The sequence below is a fragment of the Myotis myotis genome, unplaced genomic scaffold (genome assembly GCF_014108235.1).
Source record: "Myotis myotis isolate mMyoMyo1 unplaced genomic scaffold, mMyoMyo1.p scaffold_m19_p_4, whole genome shotgun sequence".
In the NCBI taxonomy this organism is placed as follows: domain Eukaryota; kingdom Metazoa; phylum Chordata; class Mammalia; order Chiroptera; family Vespertilionidae; genus Myotis; species Myotis myotis.
Window position 1 is genome coordinate 109,853,305 of NW_023416346.1, and position 24,411 is coordinate 109,877,715.

The window sequence follows — 24,411 nt, forward strand, 5'->3', positions numbered from 1 at the left end:
GCCTAATATGCTAAGTGTCCAGTCATTGGGTCGTCTGTCCAACCAATCAAAGTGTAATATGCTAATGATTTGCTAAGGCTGCTTAACCACTCGCTATGATGTGCACTAACCAACAGGGGACAGACACTCTGACTAGTAGGTTAGCTTGCAGATGGGGTCTGGCAGATTGGGACTAAGTGAGATGGGCCGTACACTCCCTGTATCCTCCCGCAGCCCCTCCCTGGCTGGCCAACCTCCCACATAGCCTCCCTGGCACCAATCATGCACCGGTGGGGTCCCTCGGCCTGGCCTGTGCCCTCTCACAATCCAGGACCCCTTGGGGGTTGTTAGAGAGCCAGTTTTGGCCTGATCCTGCAGGCCAGCTCGAGGGACCCCACTGTTGCACAAATTTGTGTACCAGGCCTCTAGTACTGTTATAAACACATACCAACATTCCTCTGAAAGTTATCTTTATACTAGAGGCCTGGTGCAGAAATCCATGCACAGGTAGGGTTCCTAGACCTGGCTGGTGATTAGGGCCAATTGGGGCCTTCCAGCTGCCAGCCAGGGCCTTCCTTCCCTGGCTGCCAGCTGGGGCCTTCCTTTGTACCACGCCGCCCCCTGGTGATCAGTGCATGTCATAGTGAGCAATTGAACTCCTGGTCTCCCAGTCGAACTCCTGAGGAGACACTTTGCATATTAGCCTTTTATATATATAGATATTCTGAAATTGGACCGTTGACATTGCCTATTAGGTAGTCTTGCTACATTGTTTGACAAATGTATCTTATTTGTACCTAACACAAAAGTTATTCTCTCCAAAACACTACTAATGCATCCAGAAGTAACAACTTTTCTTTTTTCACTTTTCATTTTGATATCCAGGAAGCTCAGTGTTATATTTAGTTCATAATTACTGTAATACTTTCAATTTTCCCCTCCAACTAATTGGTTTCTGATCCAGTTTTTAATTTTTAATTATCCTGTCTTTTACAATTTAAATGGTAAAAAAATCCTGAAGTGCTTTTTACTAAAGGTAGCATAGGAATTAATTATAAGTAAATGACCATGGTAATAATACTTTTAAAAAGAATTTTAAAATGTGTTTGAGTTTAATTTATATATGTATCAGATACATATGAATTACTACTTCACTGAAAACAAAAGAGTGTGAAAACATTTATATCAACAACAGCACTCTTCAAAGGAAATATAATGCAAGTCATAAATTTGAGCCATATTGTAATTTCAAATGTTCTAGAAATGACATTCAAAAAGGAAAAAGAAACAGGTAAGTGAATTTCAGTAATGCATTTTTTTTAACCTGGTATATAAAAATATTATCATTTCATGATTTAATAATATTTAAAACTGTTTATGAGAGTTTGTATTTGTATATTTTTATTCCAAGTCTTCAAAATTATGTTTTACAATGACAGCACATCTCTATGTGGACTGAGCACAGTTCAGGTACTCAGTAACCACATGTGACTAGTGACTATACTATGTGACAGCAGAGCAGACTATCCAGATGATTTCATCATTCACATCAGGGTACTCTTGAAAGTGAAAGGGCTGGTATTAATAACTATGCCAGGACTACAAGAGAAAAGCAGTCACCCTAAATAAAACAGCCATAACTGCCTGTTTATTCAGGAGAAGTAATGAGACCATACAGAGGATACATAATTATAGACTTGAATACGTGTGTATATATGTTAATATTGCATCAATTTGTAATAGATGCAATATTGATATATAAGCATATCTTTGTAATTTAATACAGTATGCATGTATGTAAATATATGCAGATATGTATAAGTTATCTATACAAATGAATTTAAAGAAACAAATATTGTTCACGAAATGAACTTAGAGTTTGAAGCAAAGACACACAATTTTGAGATAAGAGGAACATGCATGTTTAATTTCTGGAAAGAGTATAAGGTCATTCATAGTACTTTTCACCTGTACACATTCATACCCATTAATGCTCTGATGTCATTTTACAATTTGATGGTACTTATATATGATAATATCTATTGAACGAAGAGCCCAGGTATTAAATTGATGACCTGTGCTAGAGGCTTGCCTAAGCCATCATGGATGTTTCTTATCAATTTTTTGATAAGGGTATTAAGCTAAGCTTGCATCATTGCCTTTTAACACCTTCCTTTGCAAAATGTGATGCTTGCAAAGGCAAATATTATTTATTTTAATACTCGAAATTATTTTACAGGATGAAGTCAACCGGCTGTCAGCTCTTCAGCCTCAAATTGAGCGATTAAAAATTCAAAGCATAGCCCTGAAAGAGAAAGGACAAGGGCCAATGTTCCTGGATGCAGACTTTGTGGCCTTTACAAATCATTTTAACCAAGTCTTTGCTGATGTGCAGGCCAGAGAAAAAGAGCTACAGAAAAGTAAGTAAAAATACTTAACATGGCTAACTGGATATTTTACAAGTTAGTTGTTAATCTGGAAAATAAATGAACTAACATGAAAGAATAATTTTGATCAAAAGAACCACCTTCCCTACAACCTGTAGTAACAAGTAATTAAGTACTGTTGTTGGAAAATATATGTTATGTTTCAATTTCTCTCCCCCTCCCCCATAATAATTTAATGACTGTGAGGAATAAATAAAGCATTTGTTTTATAAAGACATAACTTCTCCTTTACAGGTTGCAACTTTTACAATCAAACAAGTTTATTTTAACATTGAAGGAAATAAAAGATTATTTGAAGCACTGTCAATGGGTTGTCATTAAATCCATTTTGCTTTACATATAGTACTAGAGGCCCTATGCACAAAATTCATGCAAGAGTAGGCCTTTGCAGCCCTGGCTGCCTCGGCCCTCACAGCCCTGGCTGCCTTGGCTGCCTCAGCCTGACTTCATCTGGAAGGTCATCCAGAAGGTCATCCAGACGGTCATTCCACTGTTCAGCCATTCAGTTGATTTGCATAATGCACTTTTATTATTATAGATATTTAGCTGAGCATCGTATTAGTACTTTTGTTGAATTATATGAAGAATAGAGGCCCGGTGCATGAAATTCGTGCATGAGGGGGGGATGTCCCTCAGCCCAGCCTGCACCCTCTCCAATCTGGGACCCCTTGGGGTATATCCAAATGCTGGCTCCTAACCACTTGCCTGCCTGCCAGCCTGATCACCCCCTAACCGCTCCCCTGCCAGCTGATTGCCCCCAACTGCCCTCCCCCGCTGGCCCGATCACCCCCAACTGCCCTCCCCTGCAGGCCTGGTCCCCCCCCCAACTGACCTCCCCTGCAGGCCTTGTCGCCCCCAACTGCCCTCCCCTGTAGGATTATTTTAGATGTAGCATACATGTGGCAACTGAAACTCAGCAAAGAACAAATCATTCTTTGGGCTGCATTTTACTATTGGTTTACTTTAACTATAAAATATCATTTTTCTCATTTAAAGATAAGATATAAGAATGAAATAGTTGTGCAAATGCCTACCATATGACTAGAAAATTTTTCAGGATATCTCTTTTGTCTCTCACCAATTTGCTCTTGTGATATTAATACATAGTGTCTGGTCCAAAATATCCATACTCATCAGCTTACTTTTTAAGGCAAAAATTCCTTTGACGGACTGGTTTATAAGCACTTTTAATGATTAGTGAGTTTTTGGTGCCCATACACATACATACATATGTATATGTACACAGATAAAGGATTATAGAATAAAATTGGATTTTAAGGTATTACAATCAAATATTTTTAAAATATCTTCCCCAAATTTGTTATGACAAGTACAAGAACATATTTGTTTTCTACTAAAACTGTAATTAGTTAGAAAACACTTTTTAAAATTGCCTTTCATTGTAAATAACCAAAGAATTTACCACATAACATTTCTACAATCAGTACAGTGCTATATATGAAGCTTTCCCCATTTTGCTAGATTTTTATTTTTGTTTTTGATGACATCGTGGGAAGAACTGAATGAAATGAAAGATAAATGCACAATTTTTTTTCTTTTATTTCAAAGTCCTTTTTGTTGAGGGTTTTATTTTTCTGATAGGGAAGGAGGTAATACAACTTGACAATAGTGTCAGCTCCCTCTGGTGGATTTCAATATACTTGTTGGTGAGCCTCTATAAAAGCAATTGGGGAAGATTGTGAGTGTCCTAAATTTTTAAACATTGACCTATTTAGCAATCATGAATTTTTCTTTTTCTTTTTTTTTTAAATATATTTTATTGATTTTTTTACAGAGAGGAAGAGAGAGATATAGAGAGTTAGAAACATTGATCAGCTGCCTCCTGCACATGCCCCACTGGGGAAGTGCCCACAAGCCAGGTACATGCCCTTGTCCGGAATCGAACCCGGGACCTCAGTCCGCAGGCCGATGCTCTATCCACTGAGCCAAACCGGTTTCGGCGATTTTTTTTTTTTCATAAGTCCATAAACCTCCCTTAAATGGTTATGCTGTAACTGGTAAGAAAAAGAGGCTTATTCACTGAAATTATTTTATTTTACATGTACCTATTAATTATATTAAGGTTCAAATTTTTTTCTGTTTATTTTAAAGACTAGGGTCCCAGTGCATGAATCTGTGCACCTTGAAAGGAACTATAGGCTGCGAGGCTGCAGTGGGCACAGGGGTGGGTCTTGGTCTATCCTCCGCGTCCCCACCCGGCCCCTCCCACTGCAGCCCCTGGTCCCCTGTCTGCCGGCAGCTCTATTCCTGCTGACAGTGCTGGCCCTGCTCACGCCCATTGATGGCCCTGAGCAATTGGGGCCAGCGCCACCAGCAGGTGCAAGTGGCAGCTGCTTCCCTGATTGCCCCTCAGGAGCAGGGGGAGGTGGAGAAGTCCTCAGCGGAGATTGGGGCCAGCAGCAGCCACTCGCACCTGCTGATGGGGCCAAGTGATTGGGACTGGTTGCAAGTGGTGGCTCCGGTGCCAGCAGTAGGTATAAGCCAGGCCAGTGCTGTCAGCAGGTGCAAGCGCCAAGCAGGACCGCAGCATGCAGGAGCAAAGAATTTTCAGTAACCACCAGTGTCTCGCCCCTATGACAGTGACTGGCACCCTGCCTTGGTCTGGCACCCCTGCTCACCTGTTCCACCATCCCACCATTGCTGACACTCACCATGTTCCATGTGCGCCCCCTGGTGGTCAGTGCACATCATAGCGACTGGTTGTTTGGTTGTTCAGTTGTTCCGCTGTTCATTCTATTTGCATATTAGCCTTTTATTGTATAGGATGTTCAGAATAATGATTTTTCATAACTGAAATTCAACTGATACTACAACATAAATATATAGGAGTATATACTCTTTATTCACACAGCAATTAATATACCCATCCATATTATTTTTTTTCTTTTTAAAAAAATCTTTATTGAGAGTATTATAGATGCCCCCTCCCCCCGACTCCTCTCCTTCACTGGGGTCCCACTATGCCCCAGGCCTTTACTACCCTATTGTTTGTGTCCATCTGTAATGCATATATGTATGTAAGTCGTTTAGTTAATCTCTCCCCCTCCTCTGCTCTGAGATTCATCAGTCTACTCCGTGTTTCCATACCTCTGGTGTTATTTTCTTTATCGGTTTATTTTGTTCATTAGATTTCTTGTTCATTTATTTTGATTTTTAGATTCAATTGTTGGTAGATATGTATTTATTACCATTTTATTGTTCATATTTTTGATATATATATTTTTATTCTTCTTACTAACTGCTTTTCTCTTGCTGCTTTTAAGATTCTCTCTTTGTCTTTAACATTTGGCATTTTCATTATGATGTGTCTTGGGGTGGGCCTCTTTGAGCTCCTCTTGTTTGGGACTCTCTGTGTTTCCTGGACTTGTAAGTCTATTTCTTTCACAAGGTAGGAAAAGTTTTCTTTCATTATTTCTTTAAATATGTTTTCAATATCTTATTCTTTCTCTTCCTCTGGCACCCCCATAATGTGAATGTTGATATGCTTGAAGTTGTCCCAGAGGCTCCTTAAACTATTTTCGTATTTTTGGATTCTTATTTCTTTTTGCTCTTCTGATTATGTGGGGTTTTTGTTGTTGTTGTTGTTGTTGTTTTTGCTTCTTCATATTTCAAATCATTGATTTGGTTCTCAGGATTCTCTATTCTACTGTTGAATCACTATAAATTATTCTTTGTTTTGGTTAGTGTATGCTTAATTTTTGACAGTCCTTCTTCATGTCTTTTATGTTCTCACTAAGGTTCATGAAATTCTCACCAAGATCCTTGAAATTCTTCCTAAATTCAACTGATAGGTTGAAGCCTGAAGCTTTCATTAAGATCCTTGAGCATCCTTATGACCATTGTTTTGAACTCTGTATCTAGTAGTTTGCTTGCTTCCATTTCATTTAGTTCTTTTTCTGGATATTTCTTCTGCTCTTTCATTTGCGACATATTTCTACAGGGGAGGTCTTAGAATAGGAACAATGAACCCTATGAGCACCCTTGTCTGGGAAAAAGCTGCACATGAATTCTTGCTCTGATGCCAGACAATCCTGTTCCTCCCCATATGACCCTGGATCCCCCCAAACTGTTGCCCCAGCCCTGGAGCTCAAAGGGATTGAGTCTGAGTAAGTTCATGTACCAGCCCTTAAGAGGAACTGCCTGGGTCTTAAGCAGCCTCCCTGTCACATAGCCACAATCCCTACTGGTTTTTACAACCTATTACAGGGTCTTCTCTTCCTGGCACTGGAAGACTGGGCTGAGTTGTCTGTTGTGGGGTGGGCCCCTTGCTCCTCACGGGAGGCCTCCACAGCCAAGATATCCTTCCTTATTAAAAAAAAGTTGTTGGTGTCGAACCAGCCCGTACCATGCCTCTACCCCTCCTACCAGTCTTGGTGTGCTTTCTTCTTTAATTCTCTAGTAGTAGGACTTTCATTCAGTGAAATTTCAGGTGGTCCTGAATGATGGTCGTTCTGTATCTTAGTTGTAATTTTGATGTGGTTGTGGGAGGCAGTGAGTACCAGTGTTTACCTACATTGCCATCTTTGTTCTCCTGTATTTCCTCTTTTTATCTTCCATACATATGGTTATTTATAAAAACATTCACATTTTTCTCCATTTATCTCTAAATAAAAATGTCTTCCCTTCTACTTTATTTACCAAAACATTGTTAATAATTTTATTTACTCTTATAAAACTTGTCTTATATAATTAATAATCAATTAAATATGAATTACATGTGAATTACAAATTCTATACTTTATATATGTATATATAATTTACATTATGTGTTACATATTATTTAATTTCCTCTTTACTTTTTTTCTTTGCTGCTGTTCTCATAATAAAAGAAAACCTTGGGGGAGGACTGGAGCAGGCTGAAAGAGGTTAATGGAGGAAAAGAAGGACCTATGTAATACTTTCAACAATAGGGGTTTAATAAAATAGGTTTACAGTTGTAATACAAATAAATAATACAATTATTAATAAATAATAATATAAAAGTAAACTGTTTCATGTACTCACAACTATAAACCTACTTTTGCCCACCCTGTATATTCAAATATAAGAAGAATTTTAAAAAAGAAGAAGAAAGAAAACCCTTGACTTTTTAAGTATACTTTGAGTGGTTAAAATTGGTATTAGGAATTGCTGGTAGATATCTGGCAAAAATGATATTGAGAAAATAATATTAAAAGATAAAATGCGCCGAAACCGGTTTGGCTCAGTGGATAGAGCGTCGGCCTGCGGACTGAAAGGTCCCAGGTTCGATTCCGGTCAAGGGCATGTGCCTGGGTTGCGGGCACATCCCCAGTAGGAGATGTGCAGGAGGCAGCTGATCGATGTTTCTCTCTCATCGATGTTTCTAACTCTCTATCTCTCTCCCTTCCTCTCTGTAAAAAATCAATAAAATATATATTAAAAAAAAAAGATAAAATGCATCCTATATTCATAGTTATTTTTAGTCTACAAAGAAATTTTTAATAGATTATCTTTCTTGGTCTTTAGAGGGCAACCCTTTGAGAACATGTTTTATTATTCCCATGTCACAAGTAAATGTATAGTAAGCATGTCAGACTCACGGCTGATGGGCCACATGCCTCGTTTGACATGTTTGATATACAGGGCTGGGCAAATGTAGGTTTACAGTTGTTCGTATGGGAAATAACACAATAATTAATAAGTAATAAAATAGTAAACTCTGTTTTGCATCTCACAACTGTAAACCTATTTGTTTCTACCTCTGTATATATGATAATATGTACTGTAGCACAACTGCTTTTACTTATTTATTTTTTACCTCTTAACATAATCTCATGTATATCAGGAAATACAGCACTTAATTCCACATATGACTTTTTAAAAATTATTAAATGATTTTGCCTTGTCTCTCCTTTGCTCTTCTTTTTCTCTTTTTTTTTTTCTGAGGCCTCCCTCTCTTTCAAGTCAAATGGATAAACAGAGGAGATTTTTAAACAAAAGTCACAGATACTTTTTTTCATACTTCTCCACTACAATTTTAGATGTCAATTGACCATACTTTGTCATTTCCATCCTTCATATAGCTCTACTGAAGGGCTTCAAGTTAAACAGTAATGCACATGAATGGCCCTCAAAATCTGCTTTCCCAATAATTCACAACAATGCTTTCAAAACTACAGTCATTTACATTAAATTTAATTGTATAAAATGTATTTCACTAATCATAAACATTAAAAAGGAATCTATATTTTTAGGTCATGCTTTAGTAATAGAATAGTAAAACTGTCATAAGAATATTTTGTGATGAATATCATCTATAATAATAAAAGCATAATATGCTAATTAGACTGGATATCCTTCCTTCTGGGCAAAGCCACGGGGGGGGGGGGGCGGCAGGTGGGGGCCAAGACAGAGGTGGCTGCTGCCGTGGCAGGGGCCAAGGCCCTTGCAGGAATTTTATGCATTGGACCTCTAGTATATTTATAATCAGTATATGGATAAATGTTGAATCCTCAAGCCACTTTTTCATGGACTGAGGATGGGCCAAATGGTATCAGTAGAACTCTTCTGATCTTTTAAGCTGGTAGGTTATTAAATTGGGTATGTTTATTGTCTTTCTACTGTCAGTAAAGGTAATATTATCAGTTGGATTATTAATCTTGATTTCTACATAAAATGAAGAAAATGAATTTCTTTCGATGGAGCAGGGCTAGTTCTGCTCCTACATTAGGATCAAAGGGGTGCATCCACAAACATTTCATTGACTGGTAGGTAGAGTGGCTCATATTGAGTTTACTCTTGAGTGCATTTGGCTTCTGCACCAGACTTGTCTTTCTTTTTAATCTGAAACAGAATCGGAAGATCTTCATGAGTATTCTCAAGTATTTCTGATTTATTTATTACTTTTTAAACTTTATTTTATTGTTGACAGTATTACAGATGTCAGTATTAAATGGAATATTACAGTATTAAATAGATAAACTATGCGGTTTATAATCACTGTTCAACTACTACAAGATAAATCATGTTGGCTAATGAATATTTTTTTTATATCTAGAGGGGAAAATAGATGAGTAAATGTATGCTTCGTTTGAATTGGAGATTATAAAAAAGTATCATATATTTTATCTGCAGCGTAGACCTACCCTCTGAATTTATTTATTATTTTTGTTTGTTAATCCTCACCCAAGGATATTTTTTCCATTGAGAGTGGAAGGGAGGGAGGGAGGGAGGGAGGGAGGGAGGGAGGGAGGGAGAGAGAGAGAGAGAGAGAGAGAGAGAGAGAGAGAGAGAGAGAGAGAGAGAGGGAAAATATGATGCGAGAGAAACATAGATTTGTTGCCTCATGCAGGTACCCTTGACAAGGAATTGAACCCATGACCCTCAGGTATGAGGGCACATGCTGTAACCATTGAGGACAAGGTCAGGGCTGGATTTATATGTCTACTTCCTTAATGTTTCTATTTTTTTAAAATATATTTTATTGATTTTTTACAGAGAGGAAGGGAGAGAGATAGAGAGTTAGAAACATCGATTAGAGAGAAACATCGATCAGCTGCCTCCTGCACATCTCCTACTGGGGATGTGCCCGCAACCCAGGTACATGCCCTTGACTGGAATCGAACCCGGGACCCTTCAGTCCTCAAGCCAACACTCTATCCACTGAGCCAAACCGGTTTCGGCCTTTATGTTTCTATGTTGATGTCTCAGGGTATCGCAAATCCATTACATCCCAGTAAACTTGTAGTGGGAAACTGCATAGCCAACAACCATTTCCTCATTGGCCCCTCCAAGATCAGAGAAAAGAATCAACATCTATGGAGTTGCGTAATCAGGAACCTCAGAATCATCCTTGATATTCTGTCCATCGCCCACACTCTCTCCCATTTAATCACCAAGCCTATGCATTTTAAAAAATTCTTTATTGTTGAAAGTATTACATATGTCCCCTTTTTGCTCCATTGTCCTCTACCAGCCTGACCCACAGCTTCTGCCTTCACTACCCTCCATTGTCTGTATCCATATGCACTTGAGAAGAATGTATATTCCGTAGCTTTGGGGTGAAATGTTCTAAAAATGTCAATTAGTTCCATCTGATGTAGTGAGTCATTTAGGATTGCTGATTTTATTGTCTGGAAGATCTATCCAGTGATGTCAGTGGTGAATTAAAGTCCTTTCCTTACTATGATTGTATTATTGTCAATTTCTCCCTTGATATCTTCAAGACATTTTTTTTTTCTTCTTTATATTGGGTGTTCCTGTTCCTGCATATATGTTGACCAAAGTTATAGCCTCTTTTTGTATTGATTCCTTTAGTATTATGCAGTGGCCTTCCTTACCTTTTGCTATGGCCTTCACTTTGAGGTCTGTTTTATCAGATATAAGTCTTGCTACCCCAGCTTTTTTATTCACTTTCATCTGCCAGAAAAATTTTTCTATCCTTTCACTTTCAATTTGTGTGAGTCCTATGTTCTGAGGTGAGTCCCTTGTAGATACCAGATATATGGGTCATGTTTTTTTTTTTTTTAATGTATTTTATTTTTTTTACAGAGAGGAAGGGAGAGAGATAGAGAGTTAGAAACAGCGATAAGAGAGAAACATTGATCAGCTGCCTCTTGCACACCCCCTACTGGGGATGTTCCTGCAACCAAGGTACATGCCGTTGACCGGAATCGAACCTGGGACCCTTGAGCCCGCAGGCCGATGCTCTATCCACTGAGCCAAACCGGTTAGGGCTGGGTCATGATTTCTTATCCATTCAGCCAACCTATGTCTTTTTATTAAAGCATTTAATCCATTTACATTTAAGGTTATTATAGACTAGAGGCCTAATGCACGAAGATTCCTGCAAAAATGGGCCTTCCTTCTGCTGGTAGCCAGCAGTGCCTTTGCTCTGGCCAGAGCCCCTTTCTGCCTTCACTTGGAGTCGCCTTTCTGCATTCCCATACTGCTCAGAGGCCCAGAGCAGCTGGGGCGGTGCAGAATGCCTGCGTCATCACCATGGCGAAGGCACAAGCGTACTGCCCTGTCCCTGGCTGCTTGGCACCTGGATATGCAAATTAACGTGCCATCTTTGTTGGGTTAATTTGCACACTCACTCCTGATCGGCTGGTGGGCTTCACGAAGGTACGGTCAATTTGCATCTTTCTCTTTTATTAGTGTAGATAGGTACTTGTATGTTGCCATTTTTATTCTTTATGCCTGTGTTCCTTCTTCCTTTTCTATTTCTTCCTTTTACAACAGTCCCTTTTAGCATTTCTTGCATTTCTGGCTTGGTGGTAATGAACTCCTTTAGCCTTTTTTTGTCTGTGAAGCTTCTTATTTCCCCTTCACTTTTGAATGATAGCCCTGCTGGATAAAGTATTCTTGGATTCAGTCCCTTGCTTTGCAACACTTTGTATACTTCATTCCATTACCTTTTGTCCTGTTGTGTTTCTGTTGAAAAATCATTTCATAGTCTAATGGGAGATCCCTTGTAGGTAACTTTCTGTCTCTTGCAGTCCTTAAGATTTTTTCTTTGTTGTTAATGTTTGCCATTGTAATTACTATGCATCTTTGTGTGGATCTTTTGGGTTCATCTTGTTTGGGACTCTCTGTGCTTGCATGACTCTTTCCCAAATTAGGGAAGTTTTCTGTCATTTCTTCAAATAGGTTTTCTATTACTTTCTCTGCTTCTTTTCCTTCTGGCACTCCTATTATGGGGCTGTTGCTTCATGTTGTCCAAAATCTCCCTTAAATTCTCCTCTTGGTTTTTATTTATTTATTTTTTTTTTTACAATTGCTGTTCAGATTGGGTGTTTTCCTACTGTGTCTTGTAACTTGCTTATTCGGTCCTCCACTTTTTCTTGCCTACTGTTGAAACCTTCCATTGTGTTCTTTGTTGCAGCTATGTCATTCTTCATTTCCTCTTGACTCTTACATATGTTGATGGATTTCTCCTTGAGATGGTTGAGCATGTTTATAACCATTACTCTGAATTTTTTTTTCTGACATATTGCTAGCCTCTATTTTATTTAGTTGCATTTCTGGTGATTTCTCCTTTTCTTTCCTTTGGGGATTATATCTTTGTCTCCCCATATTTGTTGTCTCTTTCTGGCCCTGGACACACTTCTTAGGGTCTGAGAGGTTGAAGCCCTTAGCAGTCCATTGGTCTGGGACTCATCATCCCAGAGGTTGGGTCTGCCTTGAGTCTCACTCCTTTATTGTTTCTGTTGTACCCCCTTCTCCCACAAATCTAGTCCCTCCTTTGTCTGCTTCAGATGCTTGGTGTCCACAGGGGTGTGTGCACAGTTACTCTGGTGTGCAACTCCCTGTGAGGGCCCGGAGCCCTCTGGCATGCATTGGCTGTGTGGCCCCAGCAGGGTGGTGCTCTAGGTCCCTCTGGAAGCACACTTGCAGCTCAGTCCTGTGACCCATGGTTGGGCACACCAGGTGACACCTGCAGCACAGTCCCAGGGCCCAGGGCAGTACATGGGCTAGTGGCTCCAGGTGGCAATGGCAGCATTGTCCTTGGGCCCAGGGTGGGGCGCATGCTGGGTGGCTCTGGGTCTCCACAGAAGCATGGTTCTGGGGCCCAGGGGAGGAATGGGGCATGGATTCCCCCTAGCTTGCATTCACAGCATGGGATCCTGGAGTGCAGGATCCTGGGACGCACTTTCCAGGCAGGTGGGCAAGGAGGCACAGCATGGGAGGTCTCTCTGGCATACTCTCACTGCAGATGTCTGAGAGCCTGTGGGAAGGTACCCACACCATTCACTGTCAAGGCGCAGTGGTGGTCCCATGTGGGTTATGGGTTGCAAAAAACTCCCTGCACAAGTCTGGGATGGTGTCAAAGGCCACTCTGGGTGTTGGTGTGCCTGTGCTCCTGGCCATCATTGCTTCCCTCTACAAGATCAAGCCTATGCATTTTTATCCCCTAAATAGCTCTCACATCCAAACTTCTTTTCATATTCATTGCTGTCATATTTGTCCAATCTACTGTGGTTTCTTGTCTGGATCACTAATTTGTCTCCTCACATCCATTCTTGACATGGAGCAATCTATTTTCTACATTTCAGCCATAACAATTTTTCTGAAAGGAAACCTAACCATGCCACCTTTTTTATGTTTAAAACATTTAGTAATTTGTTATTATTATTATTTAACCTTGATTTTGTTTCTTTTTTATTATTGTTTAAAGTTTTACTTATGTCTTCTTTTTCCCCAATTGACTTAAGTTAAATGTTCCTAAAAGGCCCTTCCTAATAATAGTATTGCTTACCTCCAGTTACAGCCTTGTTCAGGCTTGTTTTTTTCTCTATATCATATTGACCTTTCATTTCCAGAAGATGACATGATATTCCCCATCTTAGAGCCTGTGTATGTTCTCTTTGAAGTCCTGAAATAACTAATTCTTATTGCTTCATATCTTTGCTCAAAAGTTAATCCTTATGAGTTCCCAGTCTATAGCTTATGTTCCTATTATGTCTTGTCGCAGCATTCTCTATTTCCCTTTTATAAAATTAATTCCAATTTGATAAAAACTATATTAGAATATTATCTGGCTCTATGAGTAAAGTGTGAAATCAATGAATTCAGGGATTCTGTTTTTTTATTATCACATCTCTGTCATAGAGGCTGAAATTTAATTAGCAATAAATAGTTGAAAATTTTAATTAATATATTAAATATATTTATTTATTTATTTCTCATCCTATCTAATAAAAGACAAAAAGGGTAATTGACTATACCTTCGCTACGCTTCCCATTGGCTAATCAGTTTGATATGCAAATTAAGCGCCAATAAAGATGGTGGCCCACAGCCATGAAGCTGAAGCGAGTAGGAGGCTTGCTTGCTCCAGTGATGGAGGAAGCCAAGGCTCCCTGCCTGGCACAGTCTGGCTCTGAGCTCCGAAAGCAACAAAGTTTCAATTATAGGAGCTAAACAAACCCCAGATACCTGCTTTCAGCAGGCCGTGGCCTCAGAGCTGGAGTGAGCAAGAGCCAGCTTTCAGCTCCAGTGACAGCAACAAAGTTTCAATTATAGAAGGTAAATAAATCCCAGAATTAAAAAAAAAAGAAAAAATGGAGAGGCTGGGAGCTTCAGTTGCTGGCCAGCCTGAAAACGACCCTCAGCCCCTCACCCAAACTGGCCAGGCACCCCAGTGGGGACCCCCACCCTGAAGGGGGTGTGACCAGCTGCAAACAGCCATCAGCCCTTCACCCAGGCTGGCCAGGCACCCAAGCGGGACCCCCACCCTTATCCGGGACACTCTTCAGGACAAAGCAGTCAGCCCCCACCCGTGCAGCAGGCCTCTATCCCATATAGTAAAAGGGTAATATGCAAACTGACCCTAACAGCATAAAGACTGGGAATGACTGGTCAGTATGACACACACTGACCACCAGGGGGCAGGCGCTCAATGCAGGAGCTGCCCTCTGGTGGTCAGTGCACTCCCACATGGGGGAGCCATGCTCAGCCACAAGCCAGGCTGATGGCTGCCAGTAGAGCGGTGGTGGTGGCAGCCTCTACTGCATCCTCAGCAGCACTAAGGATGTTCGACTGCAGCTTAGGTCTGCTTCCCGCTGGCAAGTGGACATCCCCCGAGGGCTGCTGGGCTGCCAGAGGGATGTCATATTGCCAGCTTTGGCCCAATCCCCCAGGTAGCAGGCCTAAGCCCGCAGGTGGTTGTCCCCTGAGGGGTCCCAGACTGCGCGAGGGCACAGGCTGGGCTGAGGGACACCCCCCCCACACCGAGGGCACGAATTTTTGTGCACTGAGCCTTTAGTATTCATATATATGTGTGTGTACACACATACATGCACAGAGAAATTGAGAGAGCTTGGTAGAGAAAGAGAGAGATAGAGAGATGTGTATAAGCACAGTTTTCATGTAGTGCTGCTCATTTAACCATGGAAACATGAACTAACATCTGACATTCCCTTTTAGGATTTAATAAAGATTATTTATAAATGGTTCTAGTCCAAAATGATAGGATTTAGAACATGTGTTACAATAGTATAGATTTCTCAAAACTTTTTTTGAGAAAACCAAACATGTACACACATGCACACATACATACACACATATCCTATTTACAATATGAGTTACAACATTTTGTTTTTACTATTTGTTAATTTTAATCAGACTGACATTTTAAATTTAGAAAGTAATTGTGCTAGACATAGAAATCATTCCAATTAAAGAAAGTCTACCTTGGCAGTCTGGAAACCAATGAAGTGAGAAATGAGAAGAGGGATAAATGGTTTTTCAGAAATCAATTTAAGCTATGCAGAGTTTAGCAAGTTACATGAGGATTAGAAATATTTTATAGATAGGATGAGAAGAGTGTTAAATTGTCTAGTTAAATTATTTTTCCACTTGTTCAGGGTCTAGGTTTCCCCAAACACTGGTTTCCTCCTATCCACAAGGCAAAGGCATGCTTTCTTTGTGCTCAGAGTTATACTTTCCAACCTACACTTATTCATTCAACAACTATTGATACCTTGTATGGCACTGTACTTGTTATTGGGGATAGATCACTGAGCTGGAACCACACTCTCCTTTCTTTTGCTACGTTTGTAATCTAGGGAAAGGCACAGCCACTTATAATGTAATCAAACTGGTATTTGTATAATTGTAATCTAAGATGACTGCTTGCATGGAAAAGGCTAGCTAGTTTATGTATCTGTCTACCTACCTGCCTACCTACTTACCTGCCATCTGTCTCCCTTCTTCCCTCCCTCTCTTGGTCTATACATAGATGGATGCTGAGTTTTGAGCAATCTATACTATTATAACACATACTTATGAGTTAAGTAACTTTTATACTTCTAGCATATTCATACTACCTTATCACTTTAGTGATAAGCTGGCAAATCTGAAAATATTTCTTCTCATTCAATATTGGTACAATTTAATCTTTCCCCAAGATGCTACTAATGCCAAGATTGTCCTCAAAACAATCTAAATGTTTTTCCAAATACATGGTTATATATTCTGTGCAATATGATAAAATATTATCTGATATTCAAAGTTTAAATCTGAAATTAAAACAATAAAAACCTTTAATCATTTTCTACCATTTCCCTTTATTATTAGTTGTAGTAGTAATAGCAGCAGTAGTAGTATTTAATTTTTTATCTGATCATGATTCTCTTTCCAGGATGAAGTGTTAACTAACTTTTAAATTCACTGTGTGCTTCAGCATATTAATGTGTGTGCATTGTGTGTGTTCACAGGTGGATTCATGTTTGTGCATGTGCGTGCATGTGTGAATGTTTGTAAATCAGTGTCTTGGTTTTGGCGATTGATCTTGTTCTCTAGAATGTCACATCAGCTCAGAGAAACCCACCATTCCGCTCGAATGAAATAACATGAGTGTCTCTATTTAGCCTTGTTCTCTCCCTTGGAAGGACATTCCCCTTTTTGTTGAGTTAAAACTCTAACAATTTATACCTATTGCTGAATGTGTCTCCTTCACTTTCCTGTTGTGTCATGGCTCTCCTCTAGCTAATAATAATAGCAAATATGGTACCAGTATGTCCCCAGCAGTAGACATAGGAATTAGCAAATATAGAATAATTTAGAATAAAATCTAGCAACTTATTATGGTATGCGAAGTCCCTCAGGGTCATAGATCCCAATGACATTCTTGCCCTCATGTCCACCCACACTCAGCCTTGCCACACTTGCCTCCTCGCTGTGCTCCTACAATACTAGGAATGCTCCTGCCCCTGGCCTGTTACACTTGTTATTCCCCACCTAGAAAACTTTTCCTCTCAATAGTCACATGGTCACGTCTCCCTTTACTTCTTTTCAGTCTTTTAAATAAATATATATAATTTCAGAGAGCAAGGGAGAGGGAGAGAGAGATAGAAACTATAGATAATAATATTTTTCCACAAAGGCAAATTGCTAAAACAGAAGGACCATGGCCTTCAAAATGAAATATATATGGACTCTACCCATATTCTCCAAGATCTGTCTGTGCTACCTTTGGCAAATTGCTCAGTTTCTTTGCTTCTCGGTTATCTCACCTTAAAAAATGAATTTAACAATTCAAAACTTGCAAGGCTAATATGAGGTTTCAATGTAACAGATGCATAGTTTCTGTCAAAATATCAGGCATGTAGAAGGAATATATCTTTAACATGAATATATCTTCCTATTCTAATCTGTATTTTTAGTTTTTCACATTTTGTTAATATTTGCAATTAGGATGATTGAATTTTCTGACAGTTTAGGAAAATGACAATGTTTAAATTGATTATATGATTCTCTCCCCCCACCCCCTCTTTTGATAAAGTTTTTGACACTTTGCCACCCACGCGCTATCAGGAGACCATGACTACCATCCTGATGTGGATCCAACAGTCAGAAAGCAAACTCTCTATACCTCAGGTTACCGTCACTGAATATGAAATCATGGAGCAGAGAGTCGGGGAGTTACAGGTCTGTGAATATTTGACTGTCTTAAACAATACAGTGCAGATCTCATCTATCAAGCAATCACATTGGTGTAACCTTATAATATTAGAATTAAAGTACTTGTGGCAAGTACAATAGTTTATCAGTTGGATACATGAAGATAAAAGACGTAAATCGAAATACATTATGTATTTGTGCCTATAAGATAAAAATGCCATCTTTAAAGACAGTGATATGGTCTAGTTATGAAATATATTCTTTCTCATTTAGTATGTATTTTAGCCACATTTGGATTATTATAAAAGCTATGGTATTATTTTCTACCTTTGCCTGCTGACTTATTAACTCCTCTCATATTTCCAAACAGAAAGAGGTTAAATCACTGCAGTTTTAAAATTAGTTTTAATTTAAACACCAGTTTTATGTAATATTGTGGTTACTTATTTGAGTTTTAACAGCTTTATTTTGGGAAATATTAAATACTTATTTGGGAAATAAAAGAAAATAATTTGTGAGATATTTTAGAATACTTTGCCTACTATCTAGGAACAACATGGGTTGTATATCCAATCACATTTTCTTTTTAAATATGTGAAAACATTCTCATTAGTTATATTTAGTAGCTGAAATAATCTATTTTGAGAATTACATTAAGAAAAAAGGTTAAAATTTAACTTTGAATATTGAGTTGTTTTTAAAGAATTAAACAATATTTCTTAAAATAGTAATTTTAAAAGTATTGTTCAAATACATTTCTGAATACCATTTCTCAGTGTATAGTGTTCTATTTAGAGTATTTCCTCTATTCTAAAAAAAAAAACTATAACTGTTTAATCTTTTTTTCACTTTATGTCTGTTTTTTAATACTTGAGAATGATTCCAAAGTTTACCTTGGACAATATGTGACTTCATACAACTATAAACATTTTAAAAAAGAGTACAAAGGTATAGCAACTAGGGGAGTAGATTAAGTACACAAGAAATGGTGCATAGATGAGTGGAAAAGTACATTTTTACTGAAAACACAGTGAAGATGAGAATGCTATTTATAAATATTGAGAAAATATATTAACTAACAAAATGAAGTTAAAACTTGGCATCATAAGTTATACCAAAACAAAATGCCGCATACATTAAAAAGTTAAAAAACATTTTAACCATAAATTTTGTAGATTTTTTAAAATATATTTTATTGATTTTTTACAGAGAGGAAGGGAGAGGGATAGAGAGTTAGAAACGTAGATGAGAGAGAAACATCGATCAGCTGCCTCCTGCAACCAAGGTACATGCCCTTGGGGATATGCCCGCAACCAAGGTATATGCCTTTGACCAGAATCGAACCTGGGACCCTTGAGTCCGCAGGCTGATGCTCTATCCACTGAGCCAAACCAGTTAGGGCTTGTAGATATTTTTAATGAAAGTCTTTAAAAATATGTGATGAGGGAGCACAAAAATCAATGGAAGCAATCACATAGACACTTTAAAAGAAAAATAAGACCAAAGAAAATATTTATCTGCATAAGGGAAAAGGAAATTAATAAGAAACTCAACAATAAGACACATAAACGACCATTAAACCTATGAAAAATTGTAACTCAAATTGTAAAGGATGAAGTACAAATGTACAAAATGAGATACTATTTTCCCCATACTAAGTTAAAAAAAAATCTGAAAGAGATAAGTGGAGGTCTGTTAGCAATGAGGTACATTCTCACATACTAGTGGGAATGTAAATTGAATAACTGAGGGAAACTTTTCAATACCTCCTAATAACATAAAATAATTCATTTAGCTGTACAAATTAATGCTATTTCTATGAAGTCTGTATCTTATGGAAATAACCAGAATGTACTCAGATATAGGCAGATGATAGACATAAACATAATTTACAGCAGTGGAAAACTCAGAATTAATTTTTAGAGCTAATAAAGGGAAATGGTGAAATGAACTAGAGAAGCCATTAAAATTTATGTTTTTGAAAAATAATGACATGGGAAAAGGCTCACAGTAAAATGCCCAGCTTAAAATGTAGCTATATGCATGTTAGATATTGTCTAAATAATCAATCAAGAGTAGCAGTTTAATAAAATAAAATCAAAGTAAATTAAAAAATTAAATTACCACAAAACCAGCATAAGATATTATGCAACCATAAAAGTTATGCATTTGCTATGCTTGGGGGAATTTTATTAGTCACTATAAAAGGGCGAATAAATGTGTATGTGTTTATGATAAGATCAGATAGTCAGTATTTAGTTACACATAGAAAAACCTCAAAGTTTATATAAAATTATAATTGTTGCATATAATGTATATTTTCCCATTTTTAATCTTGAACCTTTATTACTTTATAACCAGAAAGTAACATTTAAATAAATATTAAGTAGAGGAAACCTAAAGATGGGCATCCTATTTATAAAGGATTGCATAGGTTATACATTATAAATATAAAACCAACATTATAAATTCTCCCCAAATTATTCTAGAATTTCCCTATAACACTACAAAACAGACCAATGTCTTTTGAAAAATATGAAACTTCAGTTAACTGGCATTAATAGATTATCTATCTGGAAACACTCAGTTTTGATTTCCCATATATCAATATAGTTTAGTTATATTTTTACCTCAGGAGGTTAGAAGTTGTCTACTTAAAGGCTCAATATAATTAAGTTAAACTCCATTAAGTGTATAATAAATGCAGTTATTAGTATACAGACATAATAGAATAAAATTAGGTATGCTAAAACTCTGGTTCAGTGAGATATAATTTTGGATATATTTGACAGTGTTCATACAATAGGCATCGATTTTCAAATAAAATATTACTGAATAATGTGTAAATTAATCTTATGATAAAAAGTAGAATTTAAATCATCACTAGTTATTTTATGACTGATACTACATCATCTATTTTTTAGATGTTTGAATCACCTAGCTTTCATTTTAAGCACATTTAACTTAACTGAAGGTTGTTAATGAAACTCATTATTTTTCATCAATTAGTAGACATGTACTTTCCGTTTTCAATTTGAAGGCTTTACAAAGTTCTCTGCAAGAGCAACAAAGTGGCCTAAACTATCTGAGCACCATTGTGAAAGAGATGTCAAAGAAAGCCCCCTCTGATATTAGCCAGAAATATCAATCAGAATTTGAAGACATCGAAGGCCGCTGGAAGAAGCTTTCCTCCCAGCTGGTTGATCATTGCCAAAAGCTAGAAGAGCATATGGCTAAACTCCGAAAAATTCAGGTAATTCAAGAGTTTACTTTTATGTACCAAAAGGTCATCTGTTCAATTCCCAATCAGGGCACATGCTCAGGTTGTAGGTTCTGTCCCTCATTGAGGTGTAGTATGGGAGACAACTGACTGATGTTTCTCTCTCTCTCACTTTCCCTCTCCCTCTTTCAAATTAATAAAAAAGATTTTACTTTTTATATTCATGTTTTTACTTGTTTCTCTCCTTGTGATGCGTTATAAAATTTAAAGGCAAATAACCTCCATAGTAAATTCTAAGTCAGTGATAAGATCAAAAGATTCAAATCTTACTCAAAGAAAACAGTAATTGAGTTCTGCTTAGATTTTCTTTAATATTATTTTTTCCACCAATACTTTGTCATTTAGCGTATAAATAGAGGAAGAGTTATCTATCATGTAATATATTTCATCAGCATATATAACTTATATGTATAAGTTTGATCCCATCACATTTCACAAAACAGCCCCTACTGACTGCATTTATTTGAATGGTGCCACTATATTATAATTACCTAAGGTGAAAATAGTAAACCAATGATTACATTCTAGTCTAAAGTCTCTTATGTGCTGAACCATTGTGAAAGATGTCAGTGCTGGGAAGGATCATTGCAGCATCATAGCATAATGAAAAAGCATTGGAACAAGAAGCACTTGGATTTATTTCCTTGTACAGCTAACTTAATTGTTTATTCTTACCTTTTACAAATCAAAAGACAGAGTTGTCCTAAAACATTCTGTAAAGTACAACATATTTTACATATGTACACATGTACATCTTTTGACATATAAACATGTTTATACATGCATTTATACACATACATAAAATCACATTTTTTGCCAGTGCCAGTGGTAAAAGAGGGTACAAATACATGGTCCTTGCCTTTATTAAGACCCATTCTAGTGAAGGAAAATGATAAGTGAATTTGTTCCCTTTGCTGCTGTAACATATTACCACAAATTGAATGGCTTAAAGCCGTGGTCGGCAAACTGAGTCTCACAAGCCACACGCGGCTCTTTGGCCCCTTGAATGTGGCTCTTCCTAAGCCTTAGGAGTACCCTAATTAAGTTAATAACAATGTACCTACCTATATAGTTTAAGTTTAAAAAATTTGGCTCTCAAAATAAATTTCAATTGTTTTACTGTTGAAATTTGACTCTGTTGACTAATGAGTTTGCTGACCACTTGCTTAAAACAACACAGATTTATTATTCTTCATTTCTGGAGGTCAAAAGTTCAAAACCATTTCAGTGGCTAAAGTCAAAGTATAGGCAGGAATCTGATCTTTCTGCGGGTGTTAGGAGAGAATCTATTTCCTTGTCATTTTTAGCTTTGGGAAACTACATGCATTCCTTGGCTCATGTCCCCACCCTGTCTTCAGGGCCAGCAATGTAGCATCTTCCAGTTTTTCTAACTCTTACACTCCTGTCTCCCCTTAACAAGGACCTTTGCGATTACTTTGTGCCCAGCAAGATAACCCAGGATAATCTCCCCCATCTCAAAATCTTTAACTTTATCTCAACTGCAAAGTCGTTTTAGTTCTGTAAAGTAATATATTCACACATTCCAGGGAATAGGGTCTGAAGATATTGAGAAGTCATTATTTAGCCAACACAGAAAGTAAATTACACACTGTGGCTAATGTTGTGACAGTAAGGAGAAAAAAAATCCAACATAAACTGGGAGAAGAGATTATGAAATATTCTTGGAACATGGGTTATATGGGCAATACATTGAACAAGTAGAATTTAGTCACTAATGAAGTGGGAGAAAGTTCCTGACAAAATGCAGCAGTATGTTCAGTTGAGTGAAAGTGGTTCAGTATTGGTGAGACAAAAATATGTTTGGAGATTGACAAAAGATATGATTGGAAAAATAATCTGGGAGTAGATAATGAATGGTCCCAAATGCCATGCTTTGAAATATGAATTATAACAGAATTTATGGTGATAGGATTAACAAAATAATAATGTGGAACTGTTATTGGTATTTTAGAGGAGGGAAAATCTGATAATTGTGTTTTTAAAGCATCATTATAATAAGAGGATGGAGGAGGAAATAATGCTGTCACCAAAATGCAGAATAGATTAGACTGGGTGAGATTGAGACAGATAACAAGAAAGCCAATAATAAGACCTGAACTAGGACAGTAGTGACAGGGAAGAAGTACAAAACCACACTCAAGAAATATCAGCAAGATGTGCTGTTGAAATATTTTGATTTAGTCAAATGCGTTTAAAATTCATTATTATTAATCATATTGAAGGTGTAACTTTCAGTAAAGTACATATTTTCAATCAAAATTTAATTAAGAAAGGAGAAACCAGCACATCTGGACAGCACAGTTGAACTGTATAGAAATAAAAATGTTTGGAAATCATACATTTGAAAAGGAGTCCAAAAAAGCAGTGTGTGTGGGGAGGGCAGTGGGGGAAGGCAATATGTGAAAGAATAAAGGAGAGTAGTGGCTTTTAATAATTTACAAAAAAAGTCATTTTGCCCAATTTTTACTTCAACCTGATAAGGCAAATAAGAATTTAGAAGCAAAAGTTTTCTTTTTAAAGATGACAAAATCTTGGTCTGAAAGTTCCCAAGTGGAGGAACTATTTAAACTGTCAACTACAAAAAAACAATTTGTGGAAGTTCAGGTTTAGGGAGGCTATAAAGACACCATTCCATTGAGTTTATTGTTCATAGTTTATTTTATGTACTGGAAGGACACATTGTTAGTATTATCATGAGTTGTTTTGAAACTTAAAATTTCTCTAGAGGGGGATATGATTTAATGTTCTTGAGAGTTACATCAATTTTTTATTTCTAACAATTGCAGACTTGATACAATAGTGCTCATACAGTAGATCATAAAAATGCAGTATGAGTAAAAGTATTCTTTTCCTGAAGAGCTACTTAGAGACATCCTTCAAACATGGGGATTGTTCCTTGGCTTGTGTTCAGATATATCACTGTAATGAATTGAGTTGAGAGAAATCAGCACCCCAATAATATCTAAAAATGGGTCTCTGATTGCAGAATCACATACAAACTTTGAAGAAATGGATGGCTGAAGTTGATGTTTTCCTGAAAGAAGAATGGCCTGCCCTTGGGGATTCAGAAATTCTTAAAAAACAGCTGAAACAATGCAGGGTAAGATTTGCACATGACATTCTTCGTGTAGAGATGTTTACATGCAAATATTTTTGTTGTTGTTACAGCCGTGGTTCTCAACCAGGGGTGATTTTGCCCCTCCTGGAGAATATTTATCGATGTCTAGAGACATTTCCTTTGTTACAACTTGGAGTGGGGTAGATGCTACTGGCAAATAGCTGGTGGAGGCCAGGGA

At 37.5% G+C, this 24,411-nt stretch overlaps 1 protein-coding gene across 1 annotated transcript in view; it reads left to right on the forward strand.

Annotated features, from left to right (window-relative positions):
• DMD (dystrophin) overlaps positions 1 to 24,411 on the forward strand; it is a 1,824,373-nt gene that overhangs the window by 342,314 nt on the left and 1,457,648 nt on the right. Inside the window, exons 19-22 of the mRNA XM_036304100.1 lie at positions 2,219 to 2,399; positions 17,696 to 17,841; positions 20,855 to 21,067; positions 24,102 to 24,215. Coding sequence (XP_036159993.1) covers positions 2,219 to 2,399; positions 17,696 to 17,841; positions 20,855 to 21,067; positions 24,102 to 24,215 — 654 coding nt within the window. The remainder of the gene's footprint in view (positions 1 to 2,218; positions 2,400 to 17,695; positions 17,842 to 20,854; positions 21,068 to 24,101; positions 24,216 to 24,411) is intronic.